General features: G+C 42.0%; 1 protein-coding gene across 3 annotated transcripts in view; it reads left to right on the top strand.

Moving 5' to 3' along the window:
* Positions 1-19,678, top strand: part of LOC128703154 (A disintegrin and metalloproteinase with thrombospondin motifs 9) — a 1,205,378-nt gene that overhangs the window by 735,517 nt on the left and 450,183 nt on the right. For all 3 annotated transcript variants that reach the window (XM_070103358.1, XM_070103357.1, XM_070103356.1), the window contains exon 4: positions 1,151-1,177. In XM_070103358.1, the coding sequence (XP_069959459.1) occupies positions 1,151-1,177 (27 nt within the window). The remainder of the gene's footprint in view (positions 1-1,150; positions 1,178-19,678) is intronic.

Genomic DNA, 19,678 nt, shown 5'->3' with positions numbered 1-19,678 from the left:
CTGAATTATGGGAACGCTATTCTCAGGTTTGCCAGGCGCCCATATACTGCAGCAGTTATCTGGTTGATGTTCGCTTCAGGAGATATGCTCGGTGTTATACTCACCCCAACATTCTTTTTCATCAGTGAGGTTTGCAGTCTTTGCCACCTAGCCTGTACTCTGTCTGCGGTCTTCTTTGCCATTCCCCGATCTTCATGACTTTGCATTTGGCGGGGTTAAATTCAAGGAGGCAGTTGCTGGACCAGGCTTGTAGCCTGTCCAGGTCTCTTTGTAGTCTTACCTGATCCTCATCTGTGTGTGTGTGTGTTTTCTGTTATATTTATTAACTTTCATTGATCGTCTAGTAGGTAACCCTAAAGGTAGTGATCCCTTTATTGCCTACCACCTGCTACCTGCTTCTCTCTCATTAAGGTCCCTCTGTTACCCCTTAATGAGAGAAGCTGGTAGCAGGTGAACCTTAATGAGGCAGTAGGAGCAGCAGGTAATTGAGGTCCTGCTACCCCTTAATTACCTGCTACCTGCTGACTGCTTCTGCCTCATTAAGGTCCCCCAATAACCCCACAATCACCTGCTACCTGCTGACTCCTGCCTCATTAAGGTTCCTTAGATAAGTTAATCTGACTAAATCTGACGTGTGCATCAACGTATGGTAGTCGTGAGCAGAGCATTAGAAATATACGAGCACCACCATAGGCCTACCGGCCTCTAATAGGCCTGAGTTCCAGAGTCTAGGATTACTATTTGTGTTTGAAGATTCTGATTGCTTAGTGAAACTAATTCTCTGTTTTAATTCTAAGAAATTGTTTTATATTGGAGGAAATTAAGATAGGCCTAAATGTTGTACTGTCGAAAATAATGGAGAAAAAACATTGAGGCGATGTTTCCCTCTGTGTAGAGATTTATCGTGGCATAATGAAGCTCCAGAGCGAAACGTTGCCTGGGTGAAAGCTTGCTCTATAATATGCCTTTACTTAATGGAAGATTGAATTATTTTTATTATTATTATTATTATTATTATTATTATTATTATTATTATTATTATTATTATTATTATTATTATAACATTATTATTATTATATGCAAGTGGCAGACCCGTATGGGTCAGACGGTCATGAGTGAGTCATTAACAAGTCTTAATTATCTTTTTCAGGTTCCAGTTACCTGGACTCTGAGACAGGTAAGACTGAGTCAGCTGGTGTGAACCTGAATGCCATCTGCAGTGCCATCTGCTGTGCATCTGAGTTGTATCTGTGCATCTAAGTGCCATCTGTTATGCACCTGAGTGCCATCTGTACTGCCTGTATGCCATCTAGTGCATGCCTGATTATATATATATATATATATATATATATATATATATATATATATATATATATATATAATATATATATATATATATATATATATATATATATATATATATATATATATATATATATATATATATATATATATATATATATATGTCGTGCCGAATAGGCAGAACTTGCGATCTTGGCTTAAATAGCAACGCTCATCTTGCCATATAGGACAAGTGAAAATTTGTGTATGCAATAATTTCGCCAAAATTATTCTGAACCTAACGAAAAAAATATATTTCACTGTGTTTGTTTAGTATTAAATTATTGTAAACAAATCTAAAATATATTTAGTTGGGTTAGGCTAAAATAAATTGTTCTTGTTATAATAAGGTTAGGTAAGTTTTCTAAGATTCTTTTAGAGCAAAATTAAAAATTTTTACATTAACATTAATGAAAAAATATATCTTTAAATGTATAAGAGAAAATTTCAGAAAGGACTTAATTTTAAATGAGTTCTTGTTAATTGACCAGTTTTACATATTCGGCACGACATATATATATATATATATATATATATATATATATATATATATATATATATATATATATATATATATATATATATATATATATATATAATGTCGTGCCGAATAGGTATAACTTGCGATTTTGGCTTAAATAACAACGCTCTTCTTGCCGAATAAGACAAGTGAAAATTTGTGTATACAGTAATTTCGCAAAAATCTTTCTGAACCTAACGAGAAAAATATATTTCATTGTGTTTGTTTGTTTATTAATTTATTGTAAACTTATCTAAAATACATCTAGCTGGATTAGGTTAAATTAAATTTCGCTTTTTATAATAAGGTCAGGTAAGTTTTGTAAGGTAGGAGAATATACATGGCGCAAGGTCAGGTAATAAGTGAGGTTGTACTTGACCTTTCCACTGACCTCTCCATCATCCCTCTGTCCTTCATCTACCTCCCTCTTTCCTTCTCCCTCCCTCCATCCGTTCTTCCCCTTCCCTCCCTCCCTCCCCTTTCTCTTCCTCGGTCTTTGCATCCTTGGTCCAACTTGAGTATTTGAATTTTTCTAATTCTTGTACCTTGTCTTCCTCCTCTTCCCTCCACTTCCTATCTTCCTCCTTCTTGTGTTATCTTACTTTTTTCCTCTTCAGCATTCTCTTTTATTTATCATTCCTCTTTTCACCTTATTATCTTTCAACGATAATTAACATAACTCTTCAAAATATAATAGAAATTTATACTATTGTTAATATAAATTACTAATACTATTTTAATAATTTTATTACTAATATAACTTAATTTTTGTCGTGAAAGTAATACTCTCTTGTAGTTTAAAAACTTTCTTTTAGGTATTAAAATCCTTAAAATTTACGTGTCAGTCTTAAGTTTCATTAGGCAGGTATTGTTGACACTGTGGCCGGAGGTGTACAGTCTGTCAGGCTCGCTGGGTTTTCCTTTCTCTCTCAATAAACACGTCAGACGACAGGTAAATCTTGCAAATTTGTACATGAGGGCGTCACAGGAGCTGTTTCATCCTCTCAGGCGGTTGAACAAAACATGCTAGTGGACATTTTATGGGTAACTCTTAATTTTCCTTGTCTTACGTGGTGGGATAAGTGACCCAGCGTGGTTGCGTATGCATATATTTTAAGTTATCAACTAGTAGTGTTAAACACTTGCCACTTAAATTAAAGCAAGATCCCCCTAGGTATGTGATAGACTCTTGTTGAAAATCCACTTGAATTCACTTGTTGCGTCCAGTAATCTGACGTGTAAACAACCCAGAATGTGTGTACATAAATTTAATGCTATTAACAAGTAGTATTAAACACTTGCCACTTGAATTGATGCAGGATGCCCCTAGGCATGTGGACTCCTGCTGGAAGCCCACTTGAGTTCACTTATTACGTCCAGTAAACATCACCTGTGCATTAAACTATGAGTGACTGCAGTCTTCTAATCAGTATAGGTCTTCTTATACAGGGTGTCACTCGTAGGAGGCTAGTTTATTGTACACCTCATTTCCATCCTGTGGATAGTAGCGCAAGAACATATGGATACACAAAAGGCCTAGGAACTAGATTATAAAAGGATTAACAGGAGTACATATGGATTTATGTCTACAGTTCATTTATCTGTTGCAAGCAGAGTTAGGAAATTTGCTTAATATGTCTATTATATTTTCATGAGCTGAGAAAGTCGAATTTTTTTTTTTTTAAATCTTTTCTGATGACTACAAGCCAGATGTCTCGGATCAGCAGGTGTTATCCCCCAGGGTTAGTTGCTTTTGTCGTATTTGTTTATATAAATAAGTTAAGAGTTTATTTATATAAATCAACAGTGTGTTGGTCTTGTAACCAAACATATCGTGTATTGAGTCGTCATCTGTACGTCTTCTGAGAAATGCTTCTTGCATGTATTTCAGATATGAAGATGTTGATCTACACCTGACTCGTGTTTCATTGCCAGAAATGCTCTGCATAACTTTGAACTTTCTGCATGCACGCCTAAATGTCAACCATATCTGTACAAACATTGTATCATGCTGAATTTTTTTCAAAACAATAAACCCTACCATGACATAGTTGCTGCTGCTGATACTACTACCACTATTACTACTACCACAAGTATTACTACTACTACTACTTCTAGTATAACTACAACGATTAAGTTGCGCCTTACGCCTCACTCTAAAGCCTATATATACTCTCTGTGTCCATGTATAGTTTGTAATTGCTTGACAAAGTTTCTGGAGAGCGAAACGTTGCCAGAATAAAATGTCACATTACTTGCACTTTTGTCCTTTTACTTAACATATTGTTGATAATTCTACCAGCATTAATGCAATAAAATTATTATTATTATTATTATTAATTCGTTCCACAAGGCTATTCGGTTGCCGATCTGTTCGAGTACCGAACGAATTTTTCCCATAAGGAATAAAGTAAATTTGATTAATCCATTTCAGACCTCCAAAAATACACTAACAGCGACTTTGCGGTATATTTTCGTATCTTATTTATGATTGTATTCTCGTTTTCTTGGTCTCATTTGGTAGAACGAAAGATATATTACAGAAATAGAGATGATTTTCACTGGTTTACAAACTAAAAATACCTTGAAATTTAGCTGAAAATAACGGAAATATTCGATTTTTGCTAATGTTGAAGAGTAAACGAATCACGTCACGCGTCAACTGGTGGGTCTAATATGCTTTCACAAATGCGCTGATATTATTTGTACGATTTTTTTTTTCAATAATGCAGTACTCTGCGTAACAATAAATCTTCTATTTTTTGTGTGAATAAAAATTCAAAATGGAAAGCAAGCGTATATATGAGGGGCCCGAAGTGGGAGGAACTATAGGAGAGAGAGAGGGAGGGGCCAGCAGAAGGAGCATTCAGTATCTGATGAGTCGTCTTGATAGCCGGATACTAGCTAGTGGTGGTGTGAATACAATATTGTGTAATTAAGCTAATATTAGTAATAAAGGTTCTCTCTCTCACATTTATTCCAACTTGATACCAGAAACATGATAGATAACCTAGACGTACAATAAAGACGCCGAAATTATTCAAAGGCATATTATATGGAATGGCGGAGGCAGTGTTTACATCTGGGCAAACTCTAACCAATTTTCTGTTTAGTTGCCTGTTATCACTAATCTTCTTAGGCACCATGGTGACTTATTCATACAAATAATATAAAAAAAAACTAAAAATGCAAAGAAATACGAAATAGTTTAAGAGTGAAGTTCAGTGGAGTTTTGGACTGATCGACAGGGAGACAGATGCACAGGTCGAGTGCCGAGCAAATGGTCGACTACCGAGCAATTTTTTTTACCGAACAAAGTGTTCCAGTACCGAATTGTTCGAGTACGGAGCTGTTCGAGTACCGAGTGTCCACTGTATTATTATTATTGGTTTAGAAAGACATGTGAGCAAACACTAGGACATATTAGAAAACGTTTCGGTTCTGGGACTTTGATCACTTCTATCGACCCCTTAGGGGGTCGATATTGACCACTATGGAGAACCTAGGTTTAGGGGGTCAGCGTCATGGTCCTAGACCTTTTACTTAGTGATAAGGCTGTTTGGGAAGCAAGTTGTTTAAGTAAATAGCTTAGACAAGTTGATAAATGAGACACTTGTACAACATTTGGGTGTCTTTATTGTGAGGGACTGATTACCTCACACCCCTCATCTTCCACCTTTCTCTGTATTGGACTGAGGAAGTTAATGGCTGGCGAAACGTTTCTAGAATAGCGATACCTAAATGTTGCACAAGTCTCATTTATCAAGCAGGTTGTAGCAGGTCAGGGCCGGCACATGGTAAGCTTTCACAACCTGTGTACAAGTTAGCAAAGCTTACTCTGGAATAGACCAAAGAATAACATAAATTCACTAAGAATATGATAGGGAGATGGAGAGGAGAGAATATCGTCGTAAGAATATCGAGTGATTTAGTATGCAAAACTGGAACAGACACAGAGATCGTTTACGGTCCGCATGGAGCCAGTAAACCATTTAAATTACTGGGAACGTCTTAAAGTCTTGAACATGTACTCACTGGAGTGAGAGATATTACCTTGAGTTTACCTGGAGAGAGTTCCGGGGGTCAACGCCCCCGCGGCCCGGTCTGTGACCAGGGCTCCTTAGGTCAGTGTCCCAGGATGCGACCCACACCAGTCGACTAACACCCAGGTACCCATTTTACTGATGGGGAACATAGACAACAGGTGGAAAGAAACACGTCCAATGTTTCTACTCTGGCTGGGAATCGAACCAAGGCCCTCACCGTGTGAAGCGAGAGCGTTAACCACCAGGCCACCAGGAAGTGCAAAATAAACCCAGTGAATTCAAATCAGGGGTGCAATGGACACAATAAAAGAACACTGTATCAACATTCGTGACCCCAGACTATTCAACATCTTACCAGAAGATATCAGAAACACTGCTAGAACAAGTGTTGAAATCTTCAAGAGAAAACTGGACAAGTATCTTCACCAGGTGCCAGATCAACCAAGCTGTGATGGATATGTGGGGTAGTGGGGCACCAGCAGCAACAGCCTGGTTGACCAGGATAACACCAGACGAGCCTGGCCCATGGCCGGGCTCCGGGAGTAGAAAAACACGAAATTCATCAAAGATAGCGTATTTCTACCAACCTTCCTTATAGGTTCTTTGTAATCAAGTCTGTCGGTCACCGTCCCTTCGTCTCGGTCCCAGACCAGGCATTCTGGTTGATAGCTTATCAATTAAACTGTTCGTACACGCTACGTAGGCAATTCAAGGTGGCTATTACAGGTGGGAAGATCTTGTCTCTCTCTCGTTTACTTCCAACAATGAACATCAAAATGGTATACAATACCGACAGGTTGTTAGGTAAGACATATGCAACAGTTAGGCAACTTTATTCCGAAACGTTTCGCCTACACAGTAGGCTTCTTCAGTCGAATACAGAAAGTAGGCAGGAACAGTAGAGATGTGAAGACGATGTAATCAGTCCATCACCCTGGACTGATTACATCGTCTTCACATCTCTACTGTTCCTGCCTACTTTCTGTACTCGACTGAAAAAGCCTACTGTGTAGGCGAAACGTTTCGGAATAAAGTTGTCTAACTGTTGCATATGTGTCTTACCTAACAACTTCCAACAATATATAAATAAATTAGGAAGTGACTTGAACTTCTGTTATTGACGTGAAGAATGATGTCAAGGTTCATGTGAATAATGACATGATGTCAAGGTTCATGTGAATAATGACGTGATGTCAAGGTTTATGTGAATAATGACGTGATGTCAAGGTTTATGTGAATAATGACGTGATGTCAAGGTTTATGTGAATAATGACGTGATGTCAAGGTTTATGTGAATAATGACGTGATGTCAAGGTTTATGTGAATAATGACGTGATGTCAAGGTTTATGTGAATAATGACGTGATGTCAAGGTTTATGTGAATAATGACGTGATGTCAAGGTTTATGTGAATAATGACGTGATGTCAAGGTTTATGTGAATAATGACGTGATGTCAAGGTTCACGTGTATAATGACGTGATGTCAAGGTTCATGTGAATAATGACGTGATGTCAGGGTTCATGTGAATAATGACGTGATATCAAGGTTCATGCGTTTAATGACGTGATGTCAATGTTCACACGTATAATGACGTGATGTCAAGGTTCACGTGAATAATGACGTGATGTTACGGTTCACGTGTATAATGACGTGATGTCAAGGTTCACGTGTATGATGACGTGATGTCAAGGTTCAGATGTATAATATATAGAATATCAAGGTTCACATGTATAATGATATAAAATGATGTCAGGGTTCACATGTATAATGTGAAGAATGATGTCAGGGCTCACTTGTATAATCATGTGAAGAATGATGTCGGTTCACATGTATAATGATATATAGAATGATGCCAAGATTCACATGTATAATATGTAGAATGATGTCAAGGTTCACATGTATAATATATAGAATGATGTCAAGGTTCACATGTATAATGATAGAATGATGTCAAGATTCACATGTATAATATGTAGAATGATGTCAAGATTCACATGTATAATATGTACAATGATGTCAAGATTCACATGTATAATATGTACAATGATGTCAAGATTCACATGTATAATATGTACAATTATGTCAAGGTTCACATGTACATTGATATGTAGAATGTCAAGGTTCACATATATAATGATACATAGAATGATGTCAAGGTTCACATATATAATGATACATAGAATGATGTCAAGGTTCACATGCATAATGATATGTAGAATGATGTCAGTGGTTTTAGTATCACATCACTACTTTCACCGCCACTGCTACTAATACTACTACAACTGCTACTGTTGCTACTTATACTACTAGTACAACTACTAGTACTACTACTAGTACTACTACTAGTACTACTACTAGTACTACTACTACTACTACAACTACTACTACAACTACTACTATTACTACTACTACAAATACTATTACTACTACTACTATTACTACTATCATTACTACTGCTACTAATACAACTACTACTATCACTACTGCTACTTTACTACCTACTACTTAGACGATTAGTACTACAATATTACTACTACCATCACTACTACCACCACTATTTCGCTGCCACTGCTACTATACACACACATCGTTCCCCGTCAGCCTTAGCAGAAGGTGCAAAATACCCCAATGAAAAGCAGGGGTATAGTGAGTACACTCGGGGAAAACTCAGTGTGAAGGAACCAAGACTTTTCAACGTCCTCCCTTTATACATAAGGGGGATTACTATCAGATACCACCACCAACTCACTGTCTTCAACAACTAATTAGGGAAATTTCTCAAGTCACTGTTTGTGTTGCACTGCGTGCGGCTAGCACCTACAGCCTGGTTAGTCAGTCCTGGTCTAGGACCGGGTCCCCGGAGCATTGATCCTTAGAACACTCTCGGAATAGTCCTCAGATAGATTCCAGGTACTATTACTGCTGCTACTTTTACTATTACTACTACAAGTATATTGTTACTACAAGTATACTATTGTTACTACTACAAATATACTATTGTTACTGCTATTACTACTACTGCTACAAGTATACTATTACTACTGCTACTGCTATTACTACTACTGCTACAAGTATACTATTACTACTGCTACTGCTATTACTACTACTGCTACAAGTATACTATTACTACTGCTACTGCTATTACTACTACTGCTACAAGTATACTATTACTACTGCTACTACCATACCACAAGCATACCATTACCACTGCCACCGCCATTACCACCACCACTACGCCATACCTCAATTACCACCTGCCACCGCGTTACACCACCACAAGCATACCATTACCACCGCCACCGCCTTACCACCACCGCACAAGCTATACTATCACCACCGCCACCGCCATCGCCACCCCAATACCAACCACCGCCACGCCATTACCTACCTCCACCGCCACAAGCATACCACCACCTGCACTGCCTATTACTACTACCGCTACAAGCATACCATTACCACTGCCACTGCCATTACTACCTACAACATCTGGCCACTGCCAAGCATACCTACTTACAGCATCCACCACTGCCACTACCACCACCGCACAAGCATACTTATCACTGCCTTACCGCCATTACTACCATCCAGCGCATACCTTCCACCGCCATTACCACACCGCCTACCAAGCATACCATTCACCTGCCACCGCCAACCTTACTACACAAGCCATACAGCCATACCATCCACTCCATCCACCACCGCCTTACTGCCACTACCATAGCTACAAGCATACCATACTCACTGCCACCTGCCATTACCTACCTGCCACATACCATTACCACCGCCACCTGCCATTACCACTACCGCCACAAGCATATCATACCACGCCAGCCATACATTCCACCTGCCTACCGCTGATTACTACAACCGCCAGCATACCTTACACCGCCACACTGCCACCACATCCACCACCGCCACCGCCATTACCACCACCACCTGCCACCACATACCACTGCCACCACCAGCATACCAACCACCTTACCACTGCCACGCATAATACCACGCTACAAGCCATACCTTCATCACCCATACACCACCGCCAGCATACCATACCACCGCACTATCCCACCACAAGCATACCATTACCACGCCACCTCACCTACCACCACTCACACACACATCCACCGCTACCGCCATTACCACCACCGCCACAAGCATACCGTCACCACCGCCAATTGCCGTTACCACTGATTTCAAGCATACCATTACCACCGCCACCGCCATTACCTACCACCTCACCACAAGTATACCATTACCACTGCCACCGGGCCATCCAACTGACCACCGCCTACCAAGCATACCATTACCACCGCCACCGCCATTACCTACCACTGCCACAAGCATACCATTACCACCGCCACCGCCATTACCACTACCGCCGCCAAGCCATACTAATACCACCGCCACCGCCAATACCACCACCGCCACAAGCCATTACCACCACCACCGCCACCTGCCTAATTACCTACCACTTACTGGCAAGCATACCATTACCAATTGCCACCGCTTATTCACCTACCACCGCCACAAGCATTACCATTACCACTGCTACCACTACCGCTACAAGCATACTATCCACCTACCGCTACCGCTAATTACTATCACCGCCAAGCCATACCATTACCTCACCTGCCACCTGGGCTATTACCAATACTACCTACAAGTACACCATTACCACTGCCACTGCTATTACTACCACTTACCTACTGTATACCATTACCACTGCCACCGCCATTACCACTACTTCACTACAAGCATACTGTCAACTACCGCCACCGCCATTACCTACCGCCATTAAGCCATCCATTACCACTGCCACCGCTTATCACCACCACCGCCACGCGGAACGTTATCCACTACCGCTTACCGCCATTACCACTACCGCCATTACCATTACCACCGCCACCGCCATTACCTACCACCGCCACAAGCATAACCACCACTGCCACCGCTATCCATCCATCACCGCCTACAAGTATTACCCAATTACCACTGGCCACCGCTATTACCACCACCGGGCCTGCATTATCCACCATGCCACCGCCATTACCAACCACCGCCAAGCATACCATTACCTGCCATCAAGCCGCCACTTACTACTACTACCAAGCATACCAATTACCACCGGGCTACCGCTAATTACCTACCACCGTCCACCAAGCATACCATTACCACCGCCACTGCTACTAACTGCCACAAGCATACCATTACCACTTCACTGCCATTACTACTACCGCCACAAGCATTACCATTACCACTGCCACCGCCATTACCATCAACCGCCGCGCATACCAATAATCACGTCACTGCCATTACCAACCACCGCCAAGCATTACCATTACCACTGCCACTGCCATTACCGCTAACCGCTACAAGCATAATCTTTTCATTACGTACTGCCTACTGCCATTACTTCACCACCTGCCTAAGCAAGCATACCATTACCTACCGCCACTGCCTATTTACTGCCATTCGCCACCAAGCATACTTCATTACTTCACTGCCAACTGCTATTACTATCCACTTACAAGCATACTGTTACTATGCTACCGCTATTACTTCACTACCTGCCAAGCGCATACCAATTACTACCACACTGCTATTACCTACTTACCTACTACAAGTATACCTATTACTACTGCTACTTGCTATTACTACTACTACTACAAGTATACCGCATTACCACTGCCTACTGCTATTACTACTACTGCTACAAGTATACTATTACCTACCTGCTACTGCTATTACTACTACTTCGCCACCAAGTATACCATTGCCACCGCTACCGCCTAATTACTACCACTGCCTACCAACAAGCATACCTAATACTACCTGCCACCGCTATTACCTAATACCGCCACAAGCATTACCATTACCACCTGCCACCGCTAATACTACCACCGCTACAAGCATACCATTACCACCGCTACCGCTAATTACCACCACCTGCCTACAAGCATACCAATCACCTACTGCCACCTGCCTAATTACCTAACTACCTGCTACAAGTATACTCATTACCACTGCCTGTCCACCTGCCTATTACTACCTACCTGCCACAAGCATACCAATTACCACTGCCACTGCCATTACTACTACCACTACAAGCATTAACCACACTGCCACTGCCATTACCACCACCGCTACAAGCATACCATCACTACCGGCTAACCGCTAATACCACCACTGCCAACAAGCATAACTCAACACTGGCACCGCCACCGCCATTACCATACCACCGCCACGCATACCATCACTACTGGCCACCGCCATTACCAACTTCACTGCCAAGCATACCATCATCACCGCCACCGATAATACCACTACCGGCTACCAAGCCATTACCACTTACCACTTGCCACTGCCATTACCAACCACCGCCATAAGCCATTACCACTGCCACCTGCCATTAATACCACCGCTACCAGTATACCATTACCAACTGCCACTGCCGTTACCCTACCACTTGCCAAGCCATACCATTACCATCGCCACTGCCAATTAATTACCACCGCCACAAGCATACCATTACCACCACCGCTACTACCTACCTCACCGCCACCAAGCCATTACCATTACCACCGCTACCGCCATTACCAACCACCGCCACAAGCATACCCATTACCACTGCCACGCTGTTACCACCACTTGCCACAAGCATACCATCACCACCGTGCCAACCGCTATTACCTCACTACCACCACAAGCATTACCATTTACCACTGCCACCTGCCAATACTCACCTACCGCTGCCAAGCATACCTATTCAATACCGCCACCTGCTTATTACCACCACCTGCCACAAGCATACCATACCACCGCTTACCGCCATTACTGCCACCTGCCGCTATTACCATTACCACTTGCCACCGCCATTACCACTAACCGCTGGCCAATCAATTACCATTCACCTACTGCCACCGCTCACTACTCAACCACCACAAGCATTACCTATTACCACCGTCACCGGCCACTACCAACCGTAAGCATACCATTCACCACCGCCACCGCCATCACTACCGCCTACCAAGCATTAACCATCACCACTGCCAACTGCTAATACTAACCGCCACAAGCATACCATTACCGCTACCTGCTACTTACTCATCCACTGCCACAAGCATACCACATTCACCTGCCACCGCCATCACCTACCACTGCCACAAGCATTACCATTACCACCTGCCACCGGCTATTACTAACCACTGCCGCAAGCATACTCATCATCCATCCGCCACCGCCATTACCTACCACCGTCACCAAGCCATACCAATTACCACCGTTACCGTCAATTACCACCACCGCTACCGCATAACCATTACTACCGCCACCTGCCATTACCAACTACCACCACAAGCATACCATTACCACTGCCACCGCTAATTACCTACCTCACCGCCACAAGCATACCATTACCACTGCCACTGCCATTACCAGTACCACTACAAGCATTACCAATTACCTACCGCCACCAAGCTAATACCAATTACTACTACAAGCCATACCATTACCACTGCCACCGCTATTACCACCACCTACAAGTATACTATCACCACTGCCACTGCCAATTACTTCACTACCGCCACAAGCATACCTATTCACCACTGCCACTGCCATCCACTACCACCACCACAAGCATACCATTACCACCGCCACCGCCATTACCACCTACCGCCACAAGCATACCATTACCACCGCCACTGTTCCATTACCACTACCGTACAAGCATTACTTCACCATTACCACCGTCCAACCGGCTATTACCTCATTCACCTGCCACGCTACGCCTTATCATCATCGCCATTCGCTATTACTACCACCTGCCACAAGCATACCATTCACTCCGCCACCGCTAATAATACCACCGCCACAAGCATTACCATTACCACCTGCCAAGCACACTACCAACTACTGGCGCTATACTAATCATCCACCGCCACCGCCATTACCACCACCGCCAAGCCATTGTATCCATTCACCGCCACCGCCATTACCAATACCGCCTACAAGCATACCATTCACCACCGCCACCGCCATTACCACCACCGCCACAAGCATACCATTACCACTGCCAACCGCTATTACCTACCTACCGCCAAGGCATACTAATACCTAACTGCCACCTGCCATTACCACCACTGCCACCGCATACCTCATTACCACCGCCACCGCCAATACCAAGGCTATAGACAAGAGACTCAGAATTAATATCAACTGACTTTGACTTAGTGTGGGTGAGCAGTGCTTGATAATTATGTTTGTTCAGACACCATGTTAATCCGCACTCCAAATATTTGTGTTGACGCTGTGGGGGACTGGTTGAGATCCTCTCTTATGCTGTGTCGCCTGCTGGTCTTTCTGTTGGTCTATTGGTATGTGTCACTCTGTCGGTCTCTGTGTCGCCTGCTGGTCTCTATTGGTCTCTGTGTCACCTTATGGTCTCTTTATTGTCCTGTGTCACTGTTGTCTCTTGTTAAAAGTGTGATAATTTACATAGTTAAACATTGAAGTATATCAGAAAATGACCCCAACTATGCTGAAATGTCGAAATGTACAATAATATATATTTTTATGGACCTTTCGTATGATTTTTTAAATGTGAAATTGTCCTTGCTGGTTTCTGTTCTCTAGTTATTAAACTAGCACAGTTAAGAATGCTTCAGTACAGTGGCGTGGAATGTGGGATTCTCTGTAGATCAGCCTGGCCTATGGCCGGGCTTCGGGAGTAGAAAGACTCTCGAAACTTATCAAAGGTAAAGGTGTGAGATGTCCCTTTTTAGATCTGTGTAAGAAACAAGGATTTTTGGTGTGGTCTCGATCAAGTTAATGTTTGTGTTCTCAGGCCTGTGTAGAAAGAGTCCTCCCTGTTTCTCCTACGTAGATCTTGTCGCACCCTCCGCATGGTATTGTGTACATGCCAGCTTCACCGTTTGGTTTGTCAAAGGATATTTCTTCCTGGTGAAGTCTCTGATGGAAGACGTGGCCAGGGTAGCTAGGCAGATGTTGCTTCTTGAAAGGGTCTCTGGTGTTGTTGGCTGCTGCTACTACTACTACTACTACTACTACTACTACTACTACTACTATTACTATTACTACAGGTAGGGTTAAACCATTTTAATTTTTCTGTGGTGGCATTGCTGGTAGAGCTGAGGATTTTCATAGTTCTGCGTTTGCAATCTCGTATAAAGTATAGAGGGAGCTGTAAGAGAGTGAATACATTGGTTAATGCACTGGAATTCTTCTAAGAATTCTGGACTTGAGATACTGGTAGCTTTAAGGAAAAACCTAATGACCACGTCTCTCTTAATGTAAGTGTCGCAGAAATACGCAAGTTCACCTTAATCTGTTGGTTTTCTGTAGACCTTGAAAGAGTGACCTTTATAGAACGCCAAGGAAAGGTTGCGTACATTTTTTTTTCTATTTCAAGAGTAAATTTGAAAGTAAGCTAGACTTATTCATCTTGTGAAGAATGAATATCATGAATGTTGAGTCTTATGAGATCTACGAACAAGGTCGTCGACATAATGGGACTTGTGTCTTGCGGAAACCTTCAGTCTTTAATGGCTCACGAAACCGTAGGAACATGATTTCAAACAAATCAGGGTACGAGTGGGGTTCGAACCCATGGTAAGTGAGTTGTAAAACTCCAGGACAGTGCGTTAACCACTGGGCCAGCTGGCCTAGTGGCTTACGCACTGAACTGGAGATTTGCGACTCACTTGCCATGGGTTCTAACCCCATCCGTACCCTGGTTTTTTTCAGTCTTTAGGTTTCCCATAACGATGTTAATCAAGACAATTCAGCAGTCTTTCCACAGCTAAGACAACTGTTAAGATAACTGATTACCATACCTGAAGGAGTAGAAATTAACACGCAGCTTGGTAAGTGTTATGAAGTCATGGCGGCGCAGAGGAAATCTGTTGTCTGTAAGTCTGTTTCAGTATATTAATGACGGCATCAATGGGAACATTAGTGAAGATTGAGGTGACTTCAAATGACTATGATAATGGTTTACAATACCGACACGTGAATAACAGTTAGGTATCTATATTCCGCCTACTGTGTAGGCGAGACGTTTTGGAATAAAGATACCTAACTGTTGTACGTGTTTCTTAATCATTCTTGCAGTCAGATGTCCCATGAGAAAAGAAATAATTAAGAAAAACCCAAGAAGTAAAGAAGACATCTACAAATCTCCAGTGTATGCTGCCGTCACTAACTTCAAGTTGACACCAGAAAAATTCTTAAAGCCACTCAACCGACACACTCCACCAGCAACTCTGCTACCTGACGGTGCTCCAACAAAAATTCTTTATTGCATAATGTATGCTTCTCACCTGGTAAATATTGCAAACCTGGATCCTTCAACACGTCTATCAACGAACTCTTCAGACTCAGCAATATGCCAAGTTTCACCTTCCTTGATTCTACACCTTCAGCCGACATCCTCAAGATTATTCCCAAAGTTATCAACTTCACAGCACCTGCAGACCTGACTCCTCCCTCTGCCCACAGTACCGTTACAGTCATCTCCAGCTACTGACAAGACTCCTATCAGCCTCAAAGCCGACATTCCCCTAACAGATTACACCACTTCTCTTGACCAATCATAACCTTCGTCTTAAGCCTGCCTAGCTACTGAAGATACACAACTATCTGAGGAATAGGAAGAGGAAGAATACCCTTGCTTCAAAAATGGAAGGGGTTGGCAAGATGCAACTTTCTACACAACTGAACTATACAGCGATGCGATGTGAAAAGGAACTCTCAAAATTACCAGCATCCCTGAAGAACTGTGTATAACTCAAGACCTAACTGAATCCATTGAAGAATTAAAAAAAGAAAAAAATTTCACTAACAAGGTTTAACTTGTCCATATCTAGAAATCAACCTTCAAGAAAATAAAAAACTGCCCCTCTACTGACAGACTGCCGTAAATCGTCACATGTTATCTTGCACGGAAGCTGACTTTTTCCTGTGATCCTGCCTGCCTGCTGCTCAACTCTACATTAACAAGATATACTCAAAATAACTATCAGTAAGTTCAGCAAGTGTTCTCTGCTCTTCTACATCTGCCTTACAACGCTCTGCGGTGGGTTTAGCTCGACTCTTTTTTTTCTACAACTCGAGATGTTCCTCTCCAGAGCTGGTCTTCGTCTGTCCCCACTTCGCCCTAACCCCTTGTGGGTCTTACCTGTCAGTCAAGTTCAGTTGTGTCTTAATTATCACCCTATTTATTATTAATGTTGGTATTTTTGATATGGGAAAGGTTTCTACAGTGTTCAGGATGAACAGGACTTGTGGCACCTAGCATACTGGATAGACTTTTGTCTGTGTGTCTAGCCAGTCTGTGAGGGACACTTCCAGTACCTGAGGTGATAGGATAGGAATCCCTGGTTTATGTGTCTTTGGGAGTCCACATGAACTGGCTGGTCTAGGTTGTCCTAACAACAGGTTTCAATGTTTCTTACCTTGCTCGGGACAGCAAAGGATGCGGATGACACTACAATAAACATGGAAGTTAGAAGACACTGAAAAATTCCAGGAAGATATAAGTAGTGTTTTCCAGTTGACAGTGAAGAACAATGACGTTCAGTGGTGATAAGTTCCAGCTGCTTAGGTATGGAAAGTATGGAAACTCAAAAGGGACACTGCATACAAAACTCAAGAACAAAAGGAACATGTGGAAGACCTGGGAGTAATTATGCCGTCTGACCTTTTTTTTTTTTTTCCCAAGAACCAAAGTAAGTCAGATGTGACGACAACCAGGACGATGACCGGGTTGATAATGAGAACTTTGAAAACAAGGGAAATATTGCCGGTGGTGACACATTTCAAATTGCTTGTGCCCCCTTGTCTGGAATATTGTTAGTGTGTTGACGGTTCTGTTCAGGGCAGGAGCGACATCAGAGCTGAAACAGATAGATCATCTACGGCCCGCATAGAGCCAGTAAAGCATTTAAATTACTGGAAACGCCTTTTAAAGTCCTAAATATCTACTCACTGGAGCGGAGGAGATACATAATATATACCTGGAAAGTACTCGAGGGCTTTGTCCCAAATTTGCACACTGTCATAACATACTGGAGTGAGAGATATGGGAGGAAGGGCAAAATAAAGACAGTGACCTGACTCCTTCACCTCATATTCACCAATAATCTGGGTTTTTTCCCCTTTATATATGCTGTGTTTTCTCATTCCCTTGCATCATTTGGAGTGGCTCCAAGGTCCCAGCACCGAAACGTGTGCAATAAAGATGTCCTAAATATATGCCCTTGTGTCCTTTCAGTCGTAACTCGGTGAGTACACACACACACACACACACACACACACACACAGTATTCTTCTATGTATGTACAAGGCTTTAATTGAAAGTAAATATTTAATGAAGGAGACGCTCTTTAGTTGTTAATTCACTGCAATCACTCCACAACTAACTTCAGAAAGGCCTTTGTGGTAGACGTGGAATGAGGTGTGGATGGTGTTGTGTGGGTGGGGGGTGGTGTGGGTGGTGTTGTGTGGGTGGGGGGTGGTGTTGTGTGGGTGTGGTTGTGTCATGGGTTCATCCTCCCTCCACCAATTAAAAGATTTATCCAGCTTGTTGACCAGCGAGGTATCTCCCCTCCATCCACCATTGTTCTGATATGTCAGCTTCGTGCACACTCGGGTATATCCCCGTCGCCAGTATCCAATAAGTAAAATAGGAGCCTCCCTCTGTGTAAGAGGCACCTAAGTACCCCCTGTCTTATAATAACATGTTCATTTTTCCACTATAATCTACCCTGTCTATAATTACTATCGCATTTACTTAGTTTCGTAAGGTGAAGTCCAGGATCTTTCCTTAATTTATGGTATAACTTAACAAATCTTCGTTCAAACCTCTACAACACAATTGTCATCAAGGATTTGTTAAGTTATACCATGAATTAAGGAAAGATCCTGGACTTCACCTTACGAAACAGAGTAAATGTGATAGTAATTATAGACAAGGTAGATTATAGTGGAAAAATGAACATGTTATTAGAAGACTGGTGATCTTACCTGCCTCTTAAAGCTTCCACTCTCCAGACTCCCGATCTGAAACTTATCAGTGTAAAACTAATTTTTTTTTTTCTTATGAAATGGTAAAGAATTTTTTTTCCGAAGGTAATGACACCAAAAATGCGAAATTTGGTGGAATACTTACGGAATTACCATCACCATCAGTGCCTGGTGAATTATCTCGTATAAAATGTGGTGGTAGGTTTATCCCCTGAGCGCGTCTACTACACTTAGCTTCCCTGATAGCCCTGGCTGCTATATTTGGCTAACTCTAGGAGGACCTGTTTAGACTATAGATACAAGGGCAGAGCTTTGACATGTGACTCCATATCTTATTCCTATACGACTGTTGTTTTTAATTAGTGATGTACTCGGCACACGGCTCCAGGGACGTAGCAACAAGATAATGTGACTAGGGAAGTATGCGTGTCTCTCCTAACACCAACATTTCAAACATGCATGTGAGGTTGTTTTTGAAATATACACACACACACACACACACACACACACACACACACACACACACACACACACACACACACACACACACACACACACACACATATATATATATATATATATATATATATATATATATATATATTATTGTGTGTGTGTGTGTGTGTGTGTCTTCATCCATGGAAGCAAAGAGGAAAATGTATGAGAGTACAGTTATACCAACGCTATTATCTGGGTGTGAAGCATGCGTGATGAATGTTGCAACAAGGA

This window comes from Cherax quadricarinatus, chromosome 85 (genome assembly GCF_038502225.1).
Source record: "Cherax quadricarinatus isolate ZL_2023a chromosome 85, ASM3850222v1, whole genome shotgun sequence".
Classification (NCBI taxonomy): domain Eukaryota; kingdom Metazoa; phylum Arthropoda; class Malacostraca; order Decapoda; family Parastacidae; genus Cherax; species Cherax quadricarinatus.
This window is presented reverse-complemented; position numbering and strand designations above follow the sequence as displayed.